The 27,678-nt window shown below is 30.1% G+C and overlaps 2 protein-coding genes across 2 annotated transcripts in view; both read left to right on the top strand.

Annotated features, from left to right (window-relative positions):
• LOC148231087 (ribosome biogenesis protein BRX1 homolog) overlaps positions 1-27,678 on the top strand; it is a 224,610-nt gene that overhangs the window by 31,507 nt on the left and 165,425 nt on the right. The gene's annotated exons all lie outside the window — the stretch shown is intronic.
• LOC148231088 (uncharacterized) lies at positions 1,720-5,992 on the top strand. Its single transcript, XM_088194451.1, has 2 exons — positions 1,720-2,437; positions 2,510-5,992. The coding sequence occupies exons 1-2, from the start codon at positions 1,845-1,847 to the stop codon at positions 3,036-3,038; spliced, it is 1,122 nt and encodes a 373-aa protein (XP_088050577.1). The 5' UTR covers positions 1,720-1,844; the 3' UTR covers positions 3,039-5,992.

Raw genomic sequence — 27,678 nt, 5'->3', positions numbered from 1 at the left:
TATGATGATTTAAGAGCTTCATTACTACTCCTATACGTTTTTTAACAAGACAGAATTTAAGCTATTATAATAATGGTTTATTGTTTCAGTAGTTACTAAAAAAAATCCTACAGTTCTTCCGGCCTACATAAAGATTCTCCGGTTGTAAGCTTTGTCTGCCTGGCATCTGTCCTTACGTCATTAAACCACTAAAATATTGGTCAGTCGCCAATCTCTAGTCATCTGATTTATTATTCACCAGTTATCTCAATGGTCTTTAGTACTATTTTTGTATGCTATTTGTACTTTGTCAATGGCATCAGCATAGGTGAAGATTTGAACTGATTTATTATTTTTATTGACTTTTTGAAGAGCATAAATAAATATAAAATTTATGTTAAAGCGTTGCCCTATCGAAAACTGTTAAATGTACATATATAGAGGTTTGGGTAAATCATTTATTCATTAATAATACATAGCTTCAAATATTGGCAATACTGCTTGATAAAGCAGTATTATGAAAAAGAATTATTTTTTATTTTTTTAAGAAGAAGATTATTTTGGTCTAACGCAGAGCCATGGCATGTATCACATAACTCCATAGTTAAGAAAAGAGAATAAAATATTTTGATCCCATGCGTTTCTTGTACCTATAGAAATTGACAAGGGTTGTTTTTAAATTTTGTATATTATTAAATTTAATATTTTATGTGACCTGTTAATTATTCATAAAATAAAAGATCGCGCTTGACTGCCAAGGTAGGAATGGTTCCACTGTAGAATAGAAATAATTTTTATATTGCAGCTGTACTTCGAAATTTGTTGCAATATGCGTTACGTCGGGCGGCGACATACCTTTGATAAAAGGCAATATTTTTTGGCCCGATTTTTGTCGCTGTTTTTGTATGCACTTTAAAATTAGTTATAAGTCTAAGCACTCTATATTTTTGTGACATTATTTTTTGTATTGTTTGCACAATTCATATGCATTTAAATAATGCACGTTCAACGTAAAATATGCTTTATATGCTTTTGTGCATTTATATTAGCTAGTTTTATATAATTCCAAAGTACTAATGGGTCTCAAAATATCAAATCTTATTTCTCGATTACTGTTGGAAAAGCATAAAATAAAAAATAACCATGTCAAGTACTTGAACTAAACCAATGTTTTTATTAGCGGTGACAATTACTGTTTCTATCACAAAAGGTATTTTAGTTAAATTCTAAATAAGTTATATTTTATCAGATGTGTATGACTAAAAACGTTCGCTAAAACTCGCCATAGCTATTTCGATACATTCATAGAAATGTTTTAGTTGGAAAAACATATCAGCTATTTACTAACGTCTGGTGAATTTAAAATATTAATTATATATGTATGTAACAGCAAATCATTCATTCAGTTTTGCGTAAAATAGTCTGGACTTTTCTGGGAATAAAAACACATATTTTAATATTAGTTAAAAAATATAGTAAATATATTTATTCAATATATTTTAATATAAAAAAAAAAGTCTGGCTAAAAAAATACAACAATATGATTATATCAATTAGAATTTTTTATAAATACAATAATATTTATCTTAGCTTAAAATGGTTTAATTTCACAGGAATAGTTTTTTAATTTTATACAAATATTCTATAAAAAATCATATTATAATAAATTTTGTACTAATGAGATACTTGAATATTGCTTCACAAAGAAGTGAACACAATCAAGAACTACTATCATTCCGCTTTGTGCCTTCGCGGTGTACGGACGCACCTCGTGCTCTGTGCGTAGACCGCGCTGCTGTACACACTCGGACCTGCCAGCTGCGCCGCTGAACAATTTTGCTCACTGCCTACCAAACAACAGCGCCATGAAAAAGGCGCAGACGCGTAAGCGTTCTGTGGGGACGATTAAGGCGTTCCTTAACCCCAGTCAAGATTCGGAATGGCAACTTCCGAAAAAAACTGCCAGACCATCCACTGAGTCCAGGAGCCCCGGACCAACCCCGAGCCAAAACAGGTTCGAAAAGCTTCCCGAGGTATTAGGAAGCAAATCAAGCAGAGTTCCGCCTGTGATTATGGAGGTCACGGGCTCACATCTTCAAACGACGGACCTTATTAAATCCGTCACCAAATCCAGCAACTTCACGTTGCGTTACACTGGAAAGGGCAACGTGTCCGTCCAGTGTTCTTCGCTCGAGCAACGAGCCTTACTAATGGAAGGATTGAGGGGGCATCGCCCATTTCATACCTTTACCACTGACGAGGACAAGACAGTAAAGTCTGTCCTGAAAGGACTACCAGAAGTTCCAACTCAAGACATAGCTGCTGACCTCCAAAGGCAAGGACTCAATGTCGTCAAAGTGACGACAATGAAGACAAAGACGGAGGTACTAGGAGGTTCTCGCCTCTACCTGGTTCAGTTCTCTTCGGATACCAAGACAGCTGCAATCAAAAACATCCGGTACGTTTGTTTCGCCAAGGCCATTCTGGAAAGGTATAAGCGTAACAATGGACATTTAACCCAATGTTTCAGATGTCAGCTTTATGGACACGCAGCCAAAAACTGCCACCGAACCCCACGATGCGTCAAATGTACCGGCAGCCACGCAACCGCTGACTGCTCGAAAACGGATCGTGAGACACCAGCGAAATGCATCGGATGCGAAGGAGATCATCCGGCCAACTTCAAGGACTGCCCTCGCAGGAAGGAGTATCTTGTCCAGACTCAGAGGAGACATCAAAGGCCAGCTACCGTCGCGGCTGTCGCCCCGGCTGCACCTGGCCCGACATTTAACTTAGTTCAGGAGCATTTTCCCGCACTCCGACCATCCCAACCGGCTAAGAACTTCTCAGCTGCGGCCGCTAATCTCAAACAGGCTCAAAGATCACAACCAGAGCCGACAGCAGCACCAAACACCGGCGCAGAGGATGCCCCCATGTCGTCCTCGGATCTACGGAAGATGCTCCTCGTACTTCAGGAGATTCGGGTCAAAGCTGGCAAGTGTGCGAGCAAAATGGAGATAGCCATCATGATGGTAGAGTACCTTGATGTCCTCTTCTAAGAAGAAATTGAATTTGCTAACGTGGAATTCACGTGGAATTCGACACAAAACTGGCGAGCTGGAGCTATTGATCAGTGAGTATAAAATTGACATTGTCATAGTTACCGAGACGTATCTTAAACCTCACGTTAAAATATCTTTGCCGAACTTTGTTTGCCTCCGGAGAGACCGACTCTCAAGGCCAGGTGGCGGGGTTGCGATTTTTATTAAAAAATCTATAAAACACGCGCGTATAAATCCCGACGTAATTAACTTAGAATCTGTCGCGATCCAAATTAATAATAATAATAAAATCATCACAATTGCTGCCGCATACAACTCACCCGGAGACGAATTGTTGCAGAGTGATCTAGATGCTGTGCTTGGACTTGGAAGCTCTGTTATATTAAGCGGAGATTTCAACGCCAGGCACTCGCACTGGAATTGTTCTAGTACCAATCGATCCGGTTCCATGCTCTTTAACTACTTGCACGATACTGACACGGATATTCACTTTCCAAATTCACACACACACTATCCTTTTAATAACATGTCTCCATCAACTCTTGATTTCGCATTAGTCAAAGGTTTTACGCCAATTTCGGGGATGCACTGCATCCAAGCTCTATCTTCGGATCATCTTCCTGTGTTTTTTGCTCTGGAAGGCGATGTTGAGGTCATCCCTGAAATATTTTTTGACTACGGAAGAGCTGACTGGAAAGGTTTTAGAAGTTTCATTGAATGTCGTCTACACGGCGCTCCACAGATATACACTTTACAAAACACCAGGCAAATTGACGATGATATTAATTTTTTTACAAATTTAATCGAGCAGGGTAAACTATCATTTATACCGACGCGTAAAAATATACCAAATAAAGTAAAATTAACTCCAGAAATTATCGAATATATAAAAATCAAAAACAGAATTAAAAAGCAATGGCAAAAAAATAGATCACCCCAGCTTAAAACTTTATTAAATAAATTAACCAGTGATATCCGCGTAAAAATCCAAATAATTAAAAATGATTCATGGTCGCGTAAACTGAAAAAACTAAATCCAGCAGATAACTCATTATGGAAAATCACTAAATCAATTAAAAATAAATATTCAGACATTCCGCCGTTAAAAAATGGAGACGACATAGTAACCTCGAACATACAAAAAACTGAGGTATTAGCTAATGCATTCTCTACATCCTATGTGCTAACGCAAAATTATACGCATCTAAAAACCCAGAGTAAAGTTGATCGTTCAATTCAAAGACTTGATAAAACTAGAATAGATAAGAAAACTATTAACGAAATTACCCCGTTCGAAATTTATAACATTGCAAAATCACTTAAAAATAATAAAGCTCCGGGAATTGACCGATTAGATAACATCTTAATAAAAAACTTTCCATTTAAATGCTTTCATTTCCTAACTAACATATTTAACTTTTGCTTATCTATTGGGTATTTTCCAGGTATTTGGAAAGTTGCAAAAATAATTCCGATAAAAAAACCCGGTAAAGCTGATAGCATCCCATTAAATTACCGACCGATTAGCTTACTACCGTCCCTAAGTAAATTATTTGAAAAGATTATCTTATCACGTTTAAAAGAGTGTCTAAATAGTAAAATCATTGACGAACAATTTGGCTTCCGCGAAGGACACTCAACAACGCATCAACTTAATAGACTCACGGAGCACATTTCTGCGAATTTTAACAGGAAAAAAAGCACAGGATTTTTAATGTTAGACGTAGAGAAGGCATTTGATACTGTGTGGCATGAAGGGCTAGTATACAAACTAGATAGGTACAAAACCCCACACTATCTGATACAAATTATCCGATCATACCTCCAAGATCGAAGCTATGTCGTCTCCTTAAATAACGATAATTCGACACCGCGTAAAATACCAGCCGGGGTTCCTCAGGGGAGCATACTTGGGCCGTATCTTTATATAATATATACAAACGATATTCCAATTTTAAAAAACACCAGTCTCTCTATTTACGCGGACGATACGGCCGTTTTAACTAGTTCATATGGTCTTAAACCAATAGCAACAAAACTACAAAAATCTTTGCATAACTTAAATAAACATTTAAAAAAGTGGAAAATAAAAATAAACGACGATAAAACTGAGGCAATCATTTTTACGATGCGCCGGCAACCGTTGCCTCCGCCTTTAAAAACCGAGCAGGGCAAAAACATTGAATGGAAAACGAGTGTTAGGTATCTGGGTCTTCACTTAGATTCTAAATTAAAATATACAAAGCATATAAAAGAAGTACGGTCTAAAGGGCTTGCCGCCATTTCAGCTCTGAGACCCATTTTTAACAGAAAAAGCGCGTTGACGATTAAAAACAAAATTTTATTATATAAACAATTAATACGACCGATATTAACATACGCTTGCCCAGTGTGGAGTAATACGTGTAAAAATAATTTTAATAAGTTACAAGTAATTCAAAATAAAGCTGTAAAAATAATTTATAACACCCCATATTATACTAATTTAAAGAAACTCCACACTCGATATTCTATACCTACAATTAAAAATCACATTATTAATAATACGATAAATTATTACAAAAATATCTCGCGTGAACATAATAATAAATTAATTGCAAAAATTGGTAACTATGACAAAGTCACACTAAATTTCAAGTATAAACATAAAATGCCTAAGCACATAATGCTTTGATAGCAAATCTGTAACCACGACTTCAATAGCCCCAGTTCGTAAGTGTTATTTTTAATTATGTATCTTATATTTTATTTATTTTATTTTCTTTTTCTTATTGTATAAAGGTTTTAGTATTTTCTCCTTAAATTTTACTTATTAAATATTGCATATTGTTGCCTCTATTTTTATTTAAACTATTGTAATTTCGCTTGTAAACATGATAATGGCTAAAAGCCAGAAACATGTAATTTATAACTTGTATAAAACTAAATTATTTTTGAAATAAACATTTAAAAAAAAAAAAAAAAAAAAAAGAACTACTATATTAATTAAGTATTGAAATACCAGACTGAAATCAAAATCTATAAATTAATGACATCTATTTTAATAATTTATCATAAGAAATTAGAACAGATCAAAATTCATAAACGTCACTATGCATAACCTAGCTCAATTTTATTTTAATTATTTATTACAATATTTATCCATGAGATTGGGAAAATCTAAGAAAACCGTATTTGTAATTATCTATCGGTTAATTTTGGATTCGAATTCAAGTACGATAATTTTTGATTCTTAAATTTTATTTAATATATTTTTAGGATACAAAATATTCATGTTATAGTGCAAATAGTTATTATGATATTCATCTGTGCGATTAGAAAATAATCTTAGATGTAATCGATAGGAATTATAATTATATAATACTCACTATTTTTGATCTCCCGATTCGAGTCTAGGTTATCAACTTATACCACTCAATTGAACTTGATAATGATAATTTAATCTAACGTGTGCATTCCACATTCCCAAAATTAGCTTGAAAATCAATATAGTCAGTTGCATGTTTTTTTTAAATAATTTAAGTAAAAGCAATAATTTAGAATGGTTTTATAATACCAATTAAATTAATTACATAAATTAAATATTATTTTATTTTTATTTTAACTATATATTAAAATGTATTTTTTGTGATTTATATCAAATCAGATAAATAATACATATTACATAAATATAAAGTATATAGTTTATTTATACCAATTATATGTATTCTCCGATGATTTTTCAACTTGTGTAGTATTAGTTTATTTCAAATATAAATGAAAAAATGGTAAATTAGTTTTTGTTTAATTTTATCGTGCAAATGGAACATTACACTTTCAATTATCTTTATTTAGGCGCAATGTCTTTAGTTTAATTTTACTTAATGCCCTTATAATACTATTAAGTAAGCAATTTGGGTCAACTGAATTTTTTATATCAATATATAATACAATATACAAGATAATTGGTTTATTTTTATAACCATTTTTATTTGTATTTCTATTTATATTTTTAATGCTATTTAAGATAATATATATTTTACATTACAAAATTTAAAACACGATAGCATTTTTTCATTCATATTATTCTAAAGCCTTATTATATACCTAAACCTAAACTATAGTTATTAGTGTATTCCGTCATGTTACAAAAATATAAAATAATTAAACAGATCATCTCTCGCCCACACAAAAAAATAATATTACTCCCAAGTATATTATTTTTTACACAGTGATGGTAGAAAAGTGAAACCGGTGATGTTGTTTGTGGAAAATGCGCCAGATTATTAACTTATTCATAAATTATTCATTCGAAATGTAAATTGCCCGTAAATGAGTATATCTTTATTGGCCCGTAGCGCTTACGCTCTTAAGTTTTGTACGTGTGTGGCGAACGAAAACGGATTATAAATACAATACATTTTTAAAATTTGCACCCGGCGAATGTATTCATCGCCATAAATCTGCATACAAATAGGGCCAACGGCTCTGACCCGCAGGATAGCCCGATTACCATAAGGGTTGGGTTCGGTATACTCGGCAAGAATCGTTATTGTTTCGCACAAGGGCTTGTGCGTGGATTGTTATGGTGTTTCCGTTTACCTTACATTGTTATTCAACGATTCGTAGTTGTATAAAAATGTGATAGATCTATTAAATATATTTTTAACTAAATCGCGATCAATATTCTGTTTTATTCAACGATTACTCTTAGTAATTCATAAACACATAAATGCTTTACGTATTTTGAAATGTTTTTTTTTTCGATAAATTAAAACGTAAACGACAAATTAGCATTTACTAAGAACACCGACTTTTATTATCAAAAAATAAAGTTCATGCTTACATAAGATGTAATGTTTCTCATTTCTTGATATTTTCCATTGCTCGTGAAATGGTAAATTTGGATATTCAATAGTAGATCTTGGGTCAATATAAGGTATTTCTAGATGTCTTCGGTATTTGTTCTAGAGCGCTAGTCTTGGATATGATTGATCAAATAGGAGGCGTGTAAATCTATGGTGAAGTGGTCTAGAAAGCGAAATATTAGTCCTAGCGTCGATATATACTGGAGTCGAGACTGGATAGTCCGGTTTTGTACCGCGTAATATACACCGCCATGTGCATAAAACGTAAACCCACATCGGTGTAGTAGGAATGCGGCGTTTCTTAGACGGCTGCACACCACACGCAAACAATGTCCATGAAGGACATTGTTTGCGATTGGTGTGTTTCTTGAATCGTTACAGATTTACAAAGCATTCACATAAAATTATAAACATTTGCTTAATTTAGCCGGTAAAAAAATCCTGGCTCTAGATTAAATATTAAATTTCTACCTAATTCATTTGTTCTGGCATTTTAATTTTTTTGTTGAACGGCAAATTTTTGTGAAAGTCAAAACAATATGTTTGTATATTGTTATTCCTCGAGTCGGTCTTAAATTTCTCAAATGTTTTTTTAAATTACCTACTCTAAATGCAGCTATGAATTAAGCTGACTCGACGATATTACTAGTGTTTTTTTATTTTGAAGTGGTTGTATATTATTCTAAAATATTCGTATAAATGTATAATTGGTAACAAAAAATAATTTTTCAAGATTCCAAAAATAAATAAAAAAAAAATCATTTTGAAATTTACTTAAAAATTATTTATCGAAAATTTTGAATTTCTTTACCGTTGGATTATTATTTTCTCAAATCATCAAAGTATTCGTTTCAAAATATATTTTTTACCTTGATTGAACATTTTATAAGTTTTAAATCAAATAATGCCATTACGGCTTCAAATTTGTTTTGGTTTAATTTGTAAATAATTAAAAAAAAATGTTATTAAAAACATTTTACATTGACTTACCTTAGGTATTACCTTACCTATGAATAATAATCAATTAGATTAGGCTTGAGTAAAACTAAAATAAACAACATTAAAATTTAAGGCAAGCTTTTTATTGTATTTGGATAAGTTTGTCAGTCATTTTTCTATAATAAAAAATGCAAAAAAATCAGCAAATGAATTTATTGCATTCATTCGTATCCAAATTATTGTATAAAAATAAATAAAGCAGATATAGCTCATATTTTAATGAAATAAAAAAAATATAATAATATTTATTTTTAACAAATAAAATAAATCAAATCTGAATTTTCAATAGTTAAAAAAAACTGCAGAAAATATTAAATATTTGTTAATTTTTGCTGCTCTTAAAAATAAAGCAGTTCATTTAAAGTTGCTAACAGTAAAGTTGAATTAGATCGTTTAATTAGAGTAGTTAATTAGATTGTTTTTGACGACATCTTCGACGCGTAGCTATCTGTAATTCAATATATACAATCGCTTGCTAAAATTATAGTTTATAACTAATTTTGCTATCAGGAATAAATATTCTAAATTGCATGTAAAATTAAACATTAATTTGCAATTAAAATTTTTTTATAACAAAGAAGCCACATATAATCGACTATAAATACATATTCAATAGAAACCTTACTATTGCAGTCGACTTTAAACTTAAAGACCAATTTAATTAAACTAATAAAATGTTTAAAACCAATCTGTAATATCATATATGTTACGCATGTTTGTAAATTTATTTATTTTAAGACTAATGCGTTTAGATGGTAAACAGCAATACGCAATTATATTTACAACACACAAAAAAATATTATACAAGTAAGATGAAAAATAATACGTAGTAAAAAAAACATTAATTTAAATTATTTTAATTTCACAAGATTTTTAATAGTGTTTTATTTATTATTTATTTAATTTGAAATTTACCAGTTTTTGCAAAGTGTAGTTCATATATATTATATCACCAGCATGTCTCTGTTTGTATCTATAGTAAAATTCGCGTGATTCTCGTTTTAATTGCCTGTTGTTTTTGGTGAGTGTAAAAATAATAATAATAAATCATCCAGGGGTGATCAACGCTCGGACGCGCCGGGCGAGCGTGAAGCAATGTGCTCTTTAAAAAAAATAACGGTCAAAGTATGCTTGTGTATGTGTGCGTGTGTAGCATGTTTGTGCCTTCTGTGAGTTAAATAAACGTGGTGAATTTTTGAGGTATAACCCCAGAGGACTAATTATTTATATTGTTGCGTCAAATGTGATTTAAATTTTAAAGAAACGTGTGAAAATGGTTTACATTAAAAACGTTTGAGGTTCGTGTGTGAATTTTGATGTTGATTTCCTTCACTTTAATTAGGTGTTTTATGTTAAAATTTTAATGAGAATTCTTTTATTGCTTCCTTTTATTATTCCTAATGTCTACAAATAATAAACCTCTATTACATAAACTGTACTCATTGTAAAGATTTTTAGACTTGAATTTGAATAGGTTTTGTTTCCAAAGTATACTTTTTTCCAGGAATATCAACAAAAGAATTTTTTGCCATATAAGAAAATCTTAGTAATTTAAAAAAATCAATGATATTCTAAAAATAATAAGTTAAAAAAACTTGACTGCAATAACCGTGCGATATGTATTATTATTATTAAAACGTAATGTTTTAATACGTGTTTTTATTTATTTATCGATTTTAATAGTATTATGTTATAAAAACAATTTACTAAAAATATACTAATTTTTGCTTAAATAGTTACAATATTACAATTCTAATATATAAATATTATAATAAATATTGTTTTTTTAATGTACAAGTAATGTTATTTTTTATAAATAATTTATTGTGCAATTTTTAAATCGTCTCAAAACGAATTAAATTTAAAAAATGTATGTTTTTAAAATATTAAAATCACTAAAATAATATTATATAAAATACATTGATACATTTAAAAAAAAAAATTGCTAAGATATTAATGAATTATTCTTAGAAAAGGTATTTAAAACATAGTTATTTTCACTGTAGATTTTTTAGTTTACTTTGTAGATAGAATTTTCTTTGAGATAGAATTAGTAAATTTAATTGATATTTCAAACTAACTATTTTTATGCTTAGCGTATATTTTTATGTCTTACTTTTACTCATAAACAATAAAAAATATAAATATGTTCAATTTACATTTCAATACGAATATATTCGTAAATTTTTCAGAAATATGTGTAACGCGTCAATATATAATTAATTACCCTGCAAAAGAATAGCAATTTCAGTTGACTGTTGACATTTTAATAATTGCAGTCTTCACTAGTGTAAAAACGAAAACAGCTTCCATATTTTAATTTTAACATATTTTATTTCATGGTCGTCGAAGTTTGATTTAAAATTATACATATGTAGTATGTATATTTTATTACGTTTAGCTTTTGTTATAAAAACATATATTATAAACCAAACTTAAAAAATTATGGCATGGAACGCTAATGGCTTGCGCGATAAAAAAGATAAAAAATACTTGTTTATAATAAATTTAATTTTACATAATTCATTTAATTAAAAAAATATTAAATCAATAATAATAAAAATTAGTAATCATAAAACTTACTGTACAAATAGACCAATAACATAAAATATATTAAAACAAATATAAGGAATTCTATCTCGTGACGTGGAATTTCGGGATTCTGAGATTTTTGAGTTTTCTATTGTGATTTCTATTTAAAGATTTAAAGCTATTAATTTTGAACTTCATAGGATTTCTCATTGTCCACAAATATATGATAAGTGGCAATACTTCACTGCTGGGCTTTTTCTTATATCTGTCGTAGTGAATCTGGATGGTTGATGGTACACACTCGCATTGATAATTTTCCACAACCAATGAAGCGTGTGAAAGGAGTCTGCCATAAATTAAACATGACAGTATTTTGTAATCTGCATTTAGGATTGTGTTTCTTCTATAGTTCCTGCACAGAAGTGGGTTTCCTGTTTTATGTCTATGGCATAAAATATCTTTGATCCATTCATCAGTGATTTACTTTTTTTTCCATACTTATAATATAATATTATGCCATGGATGATGTTCTTAAAAATCTCCTTTTATATTATGATTTAATATACACATAAAATATATTATGTGTTCTTCAACAGCATAATATAAAACTTATTGTTTTATTTGAGTAGAAAAAAAAATAGACTATGTAGTACGTCTTGGCGATTATACTATAACATTTCTAGATAAAAATCGAGTTATTTTACTTTGTGTTCATTGTTTAACCTTTACGTATCTATTGTAATGATTTGCTTTTATAATATCAAACACGTTGCTATTAAACTAGTTGTTATCTTGTATTTTACAGTTACATTGAATCAGTTGATTGCTTGCAATATCAACTAGTGAATAATAATATATGAAAATAATAAAAATCTGATATTTATGCTTTTAAAATAATTTATGTTTTACATTAAACAAACCCTTGATGATATTTTAATAATATTAGAGTTTGAAACCCAGGATTTATTAAAGGAAAAGCAATAAAGACGCAAATTAACGAAGTGGAACTTATAAGACAAGACAAGAATTTTTCTTTGAAAGCGATGCAAATGAACGATATTGGGGATGATATTGCTGCGGTTTATTATTTAAATTCCCAAAAAGGTTTTAGCTTATCTTCGAAATACAACTATGACGTAATAATTATTTGCACCAGGAGACTAGGGTCAATTGTCAATCTGAGATCGCCATCTGGGCGTATCTTTGTCCCTTTGAATTCTAAACAGGCCTTTCGGAGGCGAACGCGTGCCGTGGATAAGTGCTTAATTGTATCCGGTTGGACTTTATCGCAAAGGCATTTCAACCCTTAAGAGGTCGATGGATGATTATTATACGGTACGCGCCCCTCGAGCGCCTTGTAATTTCTGATTCCCAACCCCCTCGGACTCGGTGCCGTTTCCTGTTTTTGCCGATTAAGCATTGATTTCGCGCCGGCAAGGCGAGATTAATTTTTGTTTATGGATAATTAAAATCGCACTTGGAGATCTCAAAGCAGATTGTTGGGTATGGCCGCAGTGTAAAAAGTTTAACACGCAACCGACAAGCCAGATTTTAAACGTCATATTAAATGAGTCGTTCAAATTCAAAAGCATTCATTTACCGTTTTAACCGAAATTAAGTAAAGATGTTAGTAATATAAACGTCGTATATACTTATTTTAAAAAGTCTTTGGTATTTGTGAAAAAAGTTTGAGTTTGATTGCTTAGATGACTCCTTAGTTATTTACCCTAAGTACTATAGCGGCCTACCTATAGCGGCCATTTTTTTTAAATAATAGTTAAACTCTGTGGGAGTTCCTCAAGGGCCTAAACTTGGCCCTTTGCGCTTTTTGTTGTTTTTTAGTTACATAAATACGGCAGTTACAAACTTTATTTTTCTTTTGCATGCCAACGATTTTTAAAAAAATTGGATGCATTCCGTGACGGACTCTTTCTCAATACATAGTGAGTTTGATTGTCTATAAAGATAAGCTTTTGGCAATAATTGTGTTTTAGCATGGAAAAATTATATAAACTGTCATTTTCCTAATTTTATTTGCCATCAAATTATTTGTACGATCTTGGTGAAAACGCTCTTTGGAAAAAAAAAAAGGAAAATGCACATACATTTATTACTATAAACAGAGAAATTTTAAGGGTAGATGAGTATAAGAAAATGTGTAAGAATGTGTAAATTTATATTGAAATATTCCTAGGACAATCTGCTCAGAAATAAAATTAGCGGGTTAAGATTTAAGTCTTCTATAAAAATACAAAGTATAAATGTGTTTGTTTAAGTGTTACTACTTCACTTTATGTTTCCCTCTAATATAAGTCAACCTAATACAACATATTTTTATATTTTTTTTTAATTACAAAATATATAAAGATAATTACTAAAATAAGCAGTATGTTGCGATTATAAAATTAAATTATTTTAGTTATATATAAAAAAATACAAGTTAACCTAAGCATTAGAATTTGCTATCGAAATAACGAACCAAAAGTGGATCTTTGATTAATACAATCCTGATTATCTTATTTCGGCTCAAGAACCATTTAAACGTATTTGGGTTAAATTATATGAATATACATATGTTAGTAAATACCTATACATATTTAAATGTGAATACGCTTATTCACTTCATTGTACCTAGTATATGTAAGTAATATATTATATTTAATTATACATGAAATAAAATAAATAGTAGTATAATTAGTTTCACAAAGGTAGCAATAAATTTTAATATATTTATTTTAGGTACCCTAATGGTCCACTAAGCTTGTAATAATTTATATACATAGTTTTAATGCTAATAAATGTTTCACTCATTTCATTTTGTGAAAATGCAGGATCGAAAATCCTTTTTAAACTAACTCAAAAAATTATATTTTTTTATTACATATTTAAGTATTACGATGCGTGATAAAGATCATTATTTAAAAAAATAATTATATACTAAAGCATTTTAAAAATTATTAAAAAAATATTGCACACAAATTTTTTCCAGCTATTCATAGCTATCGTAGAAAGCAATCTTGTGTTTAGCAAACTCGTTGAGAGTGCTCGCAAATATAAGCGATAGGCAAGAATAAGGGACGCGATCGCGACTTCATATGAACTATAAAGCTCAAAACTAAAAATCGCTGAGGTTTGCCGTGTTGTCAACACCGTCTTTTGCAGTACTATTTTAAGTAAATGCTGAATTATATTATTATACTCATATTTCTATCAATAAAAATTTTGCAATTAATTAAATATGAATACGATTGTACCAATTGGAAAAACAATGAATAGCAGTGATCAAATCTAGCATTATTAAGATATCTTAGCCTTTCAATTCTACCACACTCTTTTTTTATTATTCTTTTGGTATTGTGACACCATCACGCACGTCCACTATAATCAGGACCTCGCAAATCCTCACGGACGTCCCATTTTTTCCCCTTTCTCTCTCCACACAGAGACAGATGGCATACGTCCACAAATCTCGTATCGCCATCACATCAGCCGTCGCCCAGTGACACATTATTTCCCGAGAAAGACCCTCGTCGCCCATCAGCACTACCTGTTGAGGCTGCTTAACATGTGACACGACACGTCTTCTTCTTTCCTCCCCCTGTATTATCTTCGGGACCTTTTTCTGCATCCTACGTACACACAACACAAAGGTGTCTGGGCTTTAATGGCTTGTTAAACGTAACAACCCGTCTCGGCGCGTCCGGAACTTCTTTTTCGACCCTTATCATCATTATTCCGCCGGAAAGGCAGAGGTACCTAGGTGTCCGGATTAGGTGCTGGCGTTGAAATAAGGAATTGTGTCGTTACGGACCCTCCCCGAGGGAACAAAGCTGAAAAGTGCACTTGGCCACGGTACTTGGGAGTTAACGGTCGAATAATTATATTACAATGAGACAATGGAGAATTCAGTTATAAGTTTTATCGATAGTCATCGGCAAAGTATGAATCATAAGTGCTAATAATATAAGGTTATTTAAAGTTCTCTAATCGGTATAATTAGCATTGTTATTTATATTCATCATAAAAATTATGTGGTAAATAAGGATTCATATTTAAAAAAAATATATACAGAAATAATATTTTTTTAATTCTATTCAATATCCATATTTTTTTTTTTTGATAAAAAAAACTTAATTGCAAAACTAATGATTTATGTGTGAATTTGGACATAAACTACTAAAAAAAATTTGATTTTAGAAATCCATTCTTGTATAGCTAAAAATATTTTCTTACCATTCTGTATGTATAATGTTATAAAGTAATATTATATATATTTTTTATTCTTTTCGTTATTTCGTGTAAAGGTGGCTTTCTAAGGAAATTGCGTTGTGAGAAAAACAAAGCTAAAAAGTGCACTTTTAGCGACACGGGGCTTAAAACAACACGATAAACTAGAAATTGAAGTAACACAATATACACTATTTGCAATTCCGATCGCAGTAGCACAGGGCCTTTGTAAGTAACTGTTTCCTTTGTGTCGACGGTCTCGGCATGGAAATCGAATAATTAAATAGCAAGAAATCTAAGCTCTCGAGAGAGTGTGTGTAAAAGTCTTTGAAATCTTTATTCAAAGCATAGTGGATAAATCTACGGGTAAACAATATTATTATAGTGACGCGACTGGCAAATGGAAATGGAAATAATTAGTTTTGATTGAACTCGATCTTCTTCGATATTAAATTCACTAGAACATATAAAATAAAACTCAAGTCATTTAAAAACAGAAATCTTATTAGAGTTTCCTAATTAAAAAAACTTATGATTTGAATGCTAAAAAATAAAAGACTTCTTTACAGCGAAAGCTAATCAAAGCTTTTCAAAATTGATTCTTATAAATATAACATGAATGTGAGAGATCTAATTAATTAAACTATGAAGTGGAAGTTTAAGAGTAAATGCCAGTAGAAGTCTCTGATAAAGTCTCAGAGGAGTTTCTAGACAAAGTGTCGAGGAGAAGTGATTTTTGATTGTCCGTCCCTTTTCTTTGAAAAGACTTATTACAGAATAAGAATTTCTTTAAATATATTTCCGTTGGCTAATAAAAGATTACAAGCGGCCGTTTTGAGGGTAAACCAAGATGCACACTTATTTTCTGAAGGCGACAAATATTTTAATTCATTGTGATTTATACCGTATACCTTGTGACTTGAGCTGTTAAATTTTTTTTAACTGCAATGTGCTATTTTACAAAAAAAATCTTTCTTAAAATGTTAAAACACATCATGTGACAAATTGGTATTTTTATGGTTAAATAGTATGAGCTAATTACTTCCTTTAATTGTAAATAGAAATGGGGTTAATAATTAAACCTGACAGTCCGCTTAAAAACCGTTATAATCCATACAATTACTGACTTCTTAGGAAAATATGATTGTTATTTATTAATATTTTAGACAAAAAAATAGAGGTGACGTTGAAAAAGGTTTTTCAATGTCACCTCTATTTCAAGGCTTTTTCAAAACATAAGTGCTTGTCTATGGCACTATCTAATTAGAATCTTGCATACACTAGAAAGTCACTCTAAATGCACTTGCAAAACTGAGCTTGTGAGAAAATGAAGATCAAGCTTGAGATACTAGAACTATATCTAGATAGAGGCTTTAGTGCCTACTTTCGTTTAGGAAAGTTGTCAAGTTCTCTTGTACTAAGCAGCACTTCAGTAAATCCAGATGTAAATGAGATTTTGTGTGTATTCCATTATTTTTATACTCCAAGCAAGAGACTTCGGACATTAAGCACGTTTATAGAAACGACACAAAAGTTTACCCATCCATCCCATTTACCAGATTGCATTGTTGTCCCTCTCGTAATACAACTCTGCAGTTATACAGCTTACATTCGCACAAAGCACTCAGAATAGGCGGACACGGGCACCGTAGTGGGTGTTTTAAAAATAAATTTGATGTGATTTACGTCTCGCTCCGTAGACCTGATGCAACTCACAATCCCCGGCAGCAGAAAATGCTACATAATTTGATAATGCATTTCGCGATGATCAAGACGCGGACCGTTAGCGATGACACCGTTCCGCGGTGTTACAAATGCTCGAAAAGTAATTTTCCCGGACCGAGGTGCAATTTTCTCTCGGGGTGGGTGTATGTATGCAGTTTCCCATCCCCTATCTATGGCTCTCTCCCGAGTCATATTTTACCGGACTGGCGCATTACCAGCGTGTCGCTCAACTCCTCGGAGGAAGTGTACTCACCTAGGGCTCTCCTCGGTCTCTACGTCTCCGAAGCATATTTTATTCATAACATAGGGTCATAAATTACGCTCTTCAGGTGGGGAGGCCCGTGCACATGAGTTGTCAGTTACCGGCGGCACATTCTCGGCACAATGCAAAACAAACACGACTGCTACAGTTTCGGTATTTTATAATACGATATAAGGGTGAGCCCAAAAATTCATGGACTATATTATAATAGTTTGCATTTAAATAATATATGAGGTAATCGGGAAATTAATGTCGTTTTAATTTAATTTAGATTGTAGTCGTTAGTGCTTTGGCCGTTGATTTCTAAGTACGTATTTTGTTATATCTTTGTTAGTGTACATCTGGAATTTACATTAGAACATTAAAAAAATAGACTCTGGAATTTATAATAAAAAAATTTATACCAAGTAAATAATTTATAAAAAATTGTATGTTATATGAATTTGCTTTTAAAAAATCGACAATTACTGCCACTAAAAATATCTGTATAGTAGTAGGTGATTCACTAGATATTCGGTAATGTCAAATATGGTTTTACAGAAATTTAACATTTATACTGCAATAAATTTTCACTGATTTTCGCTTTGTTATATATAAAAGCTTAGCCTTGAACTTGAAAACAGTGGAGCTTACGCTTAATCACAGTCACATACTACACTCTTAAAGCTCAGAAAAGTCTGCTTAAAAAATTTCGTACTTTAAAAATATGCATATATACATTTACAGTTCAAAATATAAGAACAAATATTTTGGATATACTAGTTACATTTTTTATGCATTTCTTAGAATTAAAAAAAAGTTCAAGTAATTATTTTTCAATATATATTTTTATGTGATCTGTGTAAAGTTCCAGTAAATATGTATTATAAATTAATTTACAAGAGAATAACGAAGCATATTATCAAGTATACAGGGAAAATTTGCTTAAGGTATATACTTGAAGTTGTTATAAATATTGATCTAATTCAGCGTTTCTCAACCTTTTTTGGCTCGCGTACCACTTGCTAGTACATCACGCTTAATTGTACCATTTCGTAAAAATTATTGTATTTCGAGAAATTTGTTTATTATATTTGCATTATACATTTTATAGGGTGACTATATTTCCCAGAACTCATTTTATTTAAGTTTAAAAAAAAATATGAAAGGTTTTATTTTTTCTGATAACATAAAAGAAGTATTTTTCGTTCGAATTTTACTTGTTTACTTTTGTCACTTGATAAGTCTATAAAATTTTCTTCAACTTTTTTTGATAACAATGAAGCTTTTTCTAAATTTTCTGCACAGAAGGGGTTTGAAATCCAATTATTATCTTTGTTTTCGGGTTTTGGAAAATACTCCATGGAAGACGATTTTAATCCTGTTAAATGAACTATTATATGTTTTCGTAAATCTTGAGACAAGCTAACCTTATTTTAAACCAAAAAACTATTTAGAGTTTCGAATACTTCCGGTTGATTGTTTTCGATACACTGTTTCCAAAAATCTAATTTCTTAATCATACTTTCAATTTTATCATTAACATTAAAGATCGTCATCGAGCTTTTCTGATAAATTACATTTAGGAAAAATACAATAGTTTAAATGATATTTTTATGACTGATTTTTTTTTACTTTTTATGTCCGCCATTACTGATTATTTTTCGCGTACCACCGGTGTTATGCGTACCACAGTTTGGGAACCGCCGGGAACCAATTAGATTCTAATTAAATAATTTAAAGTACATATATTATTTATTTGTATTATTCTATGAGTAGCATACAACATTATTTTAACATAAGTTATAGGAAATAGTTTAAGACAAACAAATATATAAATTAAATAGTAAAAAAATATAATAATTGTTTTAGTTAAACATTTTTTAAAAAGATTTAGTTGCTTATTTATTGATACTGTTATTTTATTTTAATCATATTTTTTCTGTAATTTTAAATATTTACATAAAAGCCACATTAACGTTAAATTCAAATTTTGTATTTAAATATCGACATAAAGAATATATCTAATTTAACAGACCATATAAAATTGACATATTATATAAAACGGCAGAAAGATAAATTTTTAACTTAAATAATCATCAGCAAAGTATCTAAATAGTAGTTACTTAAAAAATAGGTAAAATATTAAAATATTTTATCGTTTTATTTAATTTACTAACAAATGCAATTTTAAATATTACATTAAATAATCTTAAAACAGTCCGAAAACTTTTCGATCATTCATTCACACGCACGTTATATTGATATTTATTATGAGCTCTTAATTTAAATTTATCACTCGCCGCTACTGTGCGAAAATTCGCATTGAAATTAATTGGGCCTTTTGCGACTCGCGTGCGAAAACTTCTCTACCCCCTCACACATTCAAGACTTAATTTATTTTATATAAAAAAAAACAACTCGAAGTCGACTTGTATTGATTGAGTGCTCGTTAGTGTGTTTTACGGTGCGAATTTATTTTAAAAAGCCTAATGATAAAATATAATATTACACAAAAAGCACAAAAACGGCCGTCTGAATTATTGCAATGTATTTTAAATTAATTTAAATTGAAATACGGCTATTTGTATCGCTTATTATATAATTAGTCAAAGGTTAAGATATTAATATATTTTATCGTTTCGATTTCCATTCAAATACGAAAAAGGTATTCATAAGTATTAATTATAAAAAGTAATTGTTATTTTTAGGAATACATAATGATTTTAATTCTTGTGGTAAAATTATAATAAATAATTTGTAGGGCCTTTTTAGAGTTATATGATCATTTAAACCAAAGGTGTCTAACCTTTTGGATCTTCTGGGCCGCATTGCCCGGCAAAAAATTATCATTAGTATTTATTTTCTATTGTGTCACCTATATTACCGATAGGTCGATAACAACTTTATTTTTTTTCGATATTAGTGCATCAATATCTAGTTTAATAATGGAAGTTGCGATGCAAAGAGTTGTTCTATAAATTTATTTATGTAAGATATTTTAACGATTTGGTTGTTTATGTCGTTTATAAGATACAAATATTAATTTAGTGAAGGCTAACGTTTTTGGATTAAAATATTTTCAAGTTGTAACAGTTATTCTGGTCGTACAAATTTGTGTAGTAAATATATATTTAGATATTGTAAAGGTAGAGTTAACTGTTATTGATTTATTATGACAGCCTGTCTTGACCAAAACTAATAATCAAAGATGGCTTTTCTTAGGAATTGTGTCGGCTTTTCTCTAGATAGCGAATTCAGGGTAAAACTTTATTTTTAATTCGGGAGTAAGATGGAAAATTAAATGGAAATGAGTGAGAATCAAATGAAAAGTCATTTTTTTGTGGCATGAATCCGGTTTCATACTGAGAGAAATGGGAAGTGATCAACAAATTTTCCGTTATGTGATTTGAGCAGAACTGAAATCATGTTCTGTCAGTACGAAATAGTTCAGTCCGTAACGTCTCAGACTTTTAACTTTGAGATTGTAGGTTCGAGCCCCAACAGCAGAAATTAACTTTTTATTTATAAAATCTGCGCTTTTATTAAAAATAACGGCTGTAGCTGTAGTGACATTTGTTGACTATAAATTATAAAACATATAATTTATAAGTATTAACTTAGATGGTACCGATATCCAGACTTTTAGTCTGGTGGTTAAAAATTATTTAATTAATTGACTTACCCAGTTAGTACAGATTTATCCCGCTGTAAGGTATTAAGCTTACGCCTGTTAGGTTACAAAGAAGAGTTAAAAAAATAAAAATCGCATTTCCACATTATTTAACTTATATCGATTTCTAAAAATCCCGTTTTAAAAGCTTTAAGAGGTCGTTAATAAAATTTTAGCGTCATATCGCTAGTCAATTGTCCTTGAATTGCCTTTTCGGGTTTTTGATCCGCTTAAATGACTTTGTTATGCACGTACGTAATAACCAAAACTCCATTAGTTTTTATACTTTATCGTATTTTATAGAAATTAATTACAACGTAACGATTAAGGAGGTCGTAAGATACAAGTATTTTGCTAATCATTTACGTTTTAATTAAATTTATTAACTTCAATATATTTGTCTTGACAAATGCAAAAATATTTAAATAAATATCAAAATATATATACACCTTGGCCCTAAGGTCAAGACAAAAATATATTTTCCTTGAAGAAAAAGAAAGGTAAAATTTATAAAACAATAACCGTAAATATTTTGCTAGCAACCTTATTTATAATATACACGAATGCGTATTCAATCATTTTCGACAGGCTTTGTTAAACCAACAGCATGGGTTTCGTTACACCCGTACCACTGTAGTTAACCTTCTGTCTTTTACCACAATGCTAACAAAATCTCTTGATACGTAAATTCAAGTGGAAGTTGTATATACTGATTTAGAAAAGGCCTTTGACAATATTTGTCATATGTTATTATTAAAAAATATTGTCTTACCTCGGTTGCTCGGATGATTTAACTCAGATTTTTCGAGTTATTCAAGCGATTATTAACAGTTTGTAACTTATGGCGGCCAATTGTCGAAAGAGTATTTTAGATCTTTAAAGGTTCTTTAAGAATCCAAGCTGTGTCCTCTGCTCTTCACGTTATTTAATAATGACATAAATACGGCAATTACAAATTTAAGATGATTTACAATTAATAAATGCATTAGATATGTTGCATAGTCATTTTCTAGACAGAGTAATTTACCTTCTCTATAATCATGTTCCCCATCAGATTATTTCTACGACCATTTTGGCTAGAAACACTTTCACTAAAAATCTCGGAATAATTTTTAAGAGCAAGTGGAGTTTCTTTTTACACGCAAACAATGTCTGCGATAAATCTTCTAAGATGCTCAGCTTTGTTTTGAGAAACTTATTTTATTTTATTGATCCGTCAGTTATCTATAACATTAGTACGCAAATACTTAAATCAGGATCTATTATTTAGAACCTCTTTAAGATTTGTTAGATTCTTGCAGAAAATGTCGCTAAGCATTTCTTTAAATTATTGACGAGCGTTGTTGATATTCAAATTATTTTTTTAAGAATTCCAGTCTTGGGTTTCGGAACGTCTTAAAGAATCGCGATTGCGTCCTCTTCTGTGCCGTTAGAGCCATGACATCCCTACTAGCCAACTCGCCAATGTCTGTCGCTATCCAGCTTCTTTACATATTTTACTAAGAAAATAATAAATAAAAATATATTAAATTTAAATATTTTTTAATTTGATTAATTGTAAATGATGTTTACAGAAAATAATACAATTAAATTAAAGAGCTCAAAATAAATTCACTTTAAAAAATATTTTGTATTGAATTTATAAAAAAGTTGATAGCCCTTAAATTGATATAAAAAAATCCACGAAAGCCAAATAATAAATTAAAAAAATATATAATAAATTAACTAAATTTAATAATAGAAAAGTGTTAAAATAAATTAAAGCAATGTATAAAAATAAAAAATAGTAAAAAAGTTGAAGAAATGAGACCAATCAACATGCTACCGTGTATAGAAAAAATAATAGAAGAAGTAGTAATCAAACAATTAAAGGAATTTATTACTTCTCAAAACATAATATGTGAACAACAATCGGGATTCAGAGAAAAGCATTCCACTGAAACTGCATTACAAGTAGTGATAAATGATTGGCTGTTGGCTAAGGATACAAACAAAATCATTGGAGCAGTTTTCTTGGATTTCAAGAGAGCCTTCGAAACAATAGACAGAAAAATAATGTTAAAGAAATTGGAGAGTATAGGTATAAGTGATATAGTTTTAAGATGGTTTAATAATTACTTATATAAAAGAAAAAAAAGGTAAAATAAATAATGTATATTCTGAAGAGAAATTAGTGTCTTATGGAGTACCACTAGGGTCTAAATTGGGACCATTGTTATTTGTTTTGTATATTAATGATATAGTTAATAACGTGAAAAAATGTAAAGTTCATCTATTTGCGGATGACACATTAATGTATTGCATAGGTGATAACATTAAAGAAATTGTAAATGATTTAAATAATGAATTAAGTATATTAGAAATATGGTTAAAGAATAATGTACTTAAATTAAATGAGAATAAAACTAAATGTATGTTTATTAATTATAAAAATGTGTTAGATAATAGTACCAAAATAGTAATAAATAACTCTAGTATAGAAATAGTGGATAATATAAAATATTTAGGAGTAATTGTTGATACAAAATTACATTTTAAAGAACATTGTAATTACATATTAAAAAAAATTAGTAGAAAAATAGGTTTATTATCTAGATTAAGAAATATATTAAGTATAAATACAAAAAAAATAATTTACAATAGTATATTGCCCCATTTTAATTATTGTGCAACACTATTAAATATGTTAAATAAATTAGACAAACAAATGTTGCAAAAATTACAAAATAGGGCAATGAGAGTAATCTTAAATAAAAATAGATTAACTAATTGTAAAAGTATGATTGATAGATTAGAATGGTTGAATGTTCAAGAAATATTGAGTATGAATGTTTTAGTATTTATATATAAGTTAAAAAATAATATGTTACCAGAATATTTTAATAAGTATTTAATAAGAAATAAAGATGTACATAAATATAATACTAGAAATAGAGAAAATTTAAAGATCATTAAGTATAAGAAAACGAGTACGGCTATGGGAGTTATGTACGGAGGTTTTGATTTATATAAGGAGTCTTCCAAGAGAAATTCGAAACAGCAAAAATATAACGGGTTTCATAAATGGAATAAAAAAACACCTTCGTACATATAGAAATAAATTATAATATTAAGTCTTTATTATTGTATATTTTTATTTTTTCTTTCTGTTGTGTATTTTTTATATATGTTTACTAAATTTGTTAGATGTAAAGATTAGCTATTAAGCTAAATAAAATAATAAAATAAAATAAATAAATAATAATAATAAATAAATGTTAAGAATCATTTAATTTTTTTTTTAATTTACTATAAACCATTATACCATGTGTATTATTTTTATCTTGCTTGTATTATATATTTTTTTCGTGTTTCGTAATAGTAATGGTATTGTTTTTAAACCATCGTGAAGCATTAAGTTAACCTGTTAGGTCACAATGATGTTAATATAATTTTATAAAATAATTTCAAGTAAATACTTTATTTACTATTAAATTGTTAAACTCATTAGAACTACCTTGTATAAATTGATACACGATATTATTTTTACTAAAATTGGATACATCCATACTGTTGATAAACATATGTATGACTACGATGATAATGCTTCAATGAACAATTTGTAATGTATCTCAGTATTAGACTGTGTTCATAATGGTCGCTATATATTACATATATTATTCGCCTAACGACGTGCTCATATGGAAAATCTTATGCAAATAACAATACAACATCCATCCCTCGCAGACCCGACTACTGTTTACGACCTTATCTCTCCAAAGATCCGGACGAAAATATTAGAAATTACAATACGGCTTCTGGAGAAAAGGCGCCACGCGTCGCATTACCAAACCATCAACAAAAATGGCAGAGGCGCGTAACAGTCCCAAAACGCTTTTACCCCACTATATTTTATGCTTACTCTTTCTATGTTTTTATTTCATAAATATTCAGCGTGCCCGATAAAAATGGTGCTTATGTTTAATATGCATTGCTTACGTTTAACACACATGTTTTATAATTTATTTGACAGCTACTCATGGAACTCTAATAAATACACATTGTGTATTTTCATCATGACTGTACATAAAGTTACTTAATACAAAAGTTGTTAATCGACCGGACAGCACTTGTTGGTGAAATATTGTATAATGTAATTATTCGATCGTTGTAATAATCAGGTTGAATTAAATTAAATTTTGTTATGATACCAAAGTAAGATAGGAAAAATGGCAAAGAGTTTTTAGCACCCGCCCTTCAGGGAGGCGCTGTCATTGCATAAGTGAGGCGTAAATGCTTCAGCAATAATACGAAGTTAACGACTTTTATTTATTTTAATCGCTCCATAGTTGTACTAAATATTTAATACGATACATGTGTATAATTAAATTGTAACATGTGTATAAAAATAAATTCGTAGTTGCTATGAAAATTTATTTTTAATAAAAATAATATTTAGTTAACTTGTTGTTTTCAACAGAAATAGTTCAGACCCACTTTTGTTTTGATTTTTGTCCATGAGCGCGCGATAATTTAAAAATATGAATTTGCTTATCGTAAAAACACGTGAAATGGCTCACCCGTCCCAGTATATTGTTAACAGCAAAAATGTGTTTCTACTATGAGTCAGAAGTGCTGACCGTTGTTAACTCACGCGGATTATAAACTTTAAAGCGACATTAAATTTTTAATGAAAATTTTATTAATGTAAATAATATTTCATGCAGGATTTACCCCTTTCATATTTGCAAAAGTGAAGAATATATATTTTTGTTACTTCTTGATTGATAATAAATATAAATAAACAACTAATATAATTTATTCTGTGTAATTGGTATCAAAATTAAATTTATTTTTTATTTTTAATACATATAAAATATTTTTTATGAGCTGTATTAGCTCATTAATATAGAAGTTTCAATATCAGATATGTACGACCTAGCTCGATTTTAATTAATCGCCACGATATTCATCCGTGAGATTAGAAAATCTAGGTAAACCTAATCTGTGATGATCGGTCGGAATTATAATTGTATAATAATCACTAATTTCGATATCTCAGACACGATAAAAAATTTAAAAACACTAGTTCGTATGGGATTCGAACCCAGTTCTTTTAGGTTAATAGTTAGAGACGCGCTCGTCAATTGAAATCTATCACAATTAAAATAGTTTTTAAAAATCTGTTACGTCTCGTATTTGAGGTGCTAACCATTAAGCGATCATAAATCACTCACGGTAAATAATAACAATAGATTTCAATGTCGTTTTTTGTACAACCGTCCCCCGATTATGCCGTATGTATTTTTTGCAAAAACACGCATTTTCATTTTTTGGAAATCATTAAGATTTACACAAAAAATAAACAGCTAATTTGAAGCAAGATTACAACTGTTTAACAGATGATTGCCTTCATAAGTAAATCTTGACTAAAGCAATAAACTTTATTATTATACTGTTCAAAAACATAAAGAACAAGCGTTGCATGAACCTTTCAAATACAAATATGTTGTTGTTTCTCGATAATGCGCCAGTTCGCAAAGCATTGGTTGCATTAGAATCCCTGAAGACATCTGGCTTTAACGATATTTTCATTCATCAATGCGATTATTTTCTCCTTATATATAAGAAAAATCTCACAATGACGTTGTTTTACAAATAGCTATATAACTTATTTTTTTTATTGGGTCTTAATATTTTTATTATATGTAGAGCATATTTTTAAACCATTAACAAAACACTGGTATCCAAATACTTTTTTAATATTTTTATTGAAATTATCACTTTCATTATATATGTATACTGCATTCCAATAATCCACTGTTAATCTATTTTGCGCTGTAAATACATTTACACGCTACTACATTGTGTACATTTTTCCAGTCGCTTATACCTAAGTGTTTAGAGATTGTTTTGGGGGTGGTACAATAGAGTGTCTCTCTCGGCACGTCTAGGGGATTGAATGGCCCCCGCAGTCGCGATTCCACCCATTTACATTTATCTGCGAACGAAACGAACACAATCTGACCAGATAGGATTCCGCAAACACCTGCATTCGTTCTGCGAAATGCTTTCATCTCTCGGCCGTTGCGAGCTTTGTCCCTCTCTATTTTACCTTGCCTTACCTCCAGTTGTGTTCGTAGGTATACTTTTTTCTTCTTTTTCACTTCATTCGCCAGTCATTGTATCCAAAGCGACTCTTTCCAATTTGTTGATACCATTACGAAAAATGCAAGCGACGCAATACCATTAGCGCGACGGTGGACGAAGAAATAGCAGTATACCGGATGTAGTATGGCGGCTTACAACAAACACTTGTATGGGTTTGATTTATTAGAATTTCATACGAAAGCTTTCAGTCTGTTCTTTTGTGTGAAAAATTGAATTGAACTCGCGTGAAATGCATTTAAAATT

Source organism: Plectrocnemia conspersa, unplaced genomic scaffold (genome assembly GCF_051122295.1).
Source record: "Plectrocnemia conspersa isolate PC_06_02 unplaced genomic scaffold, ASM5112229v1 ptg000010l, whole genome shotgun sequence".
Taxonomy (NCBI): Eukaryota; Metazoa; Arthropoda; class Insecta; order Trichoptera; family Polycentropodidae; genus Plectrocnemia; species Plectrocnemia conspersa.
This window is presented reverse-complemented; position numbering and strand designations above follow the sequence as displayed.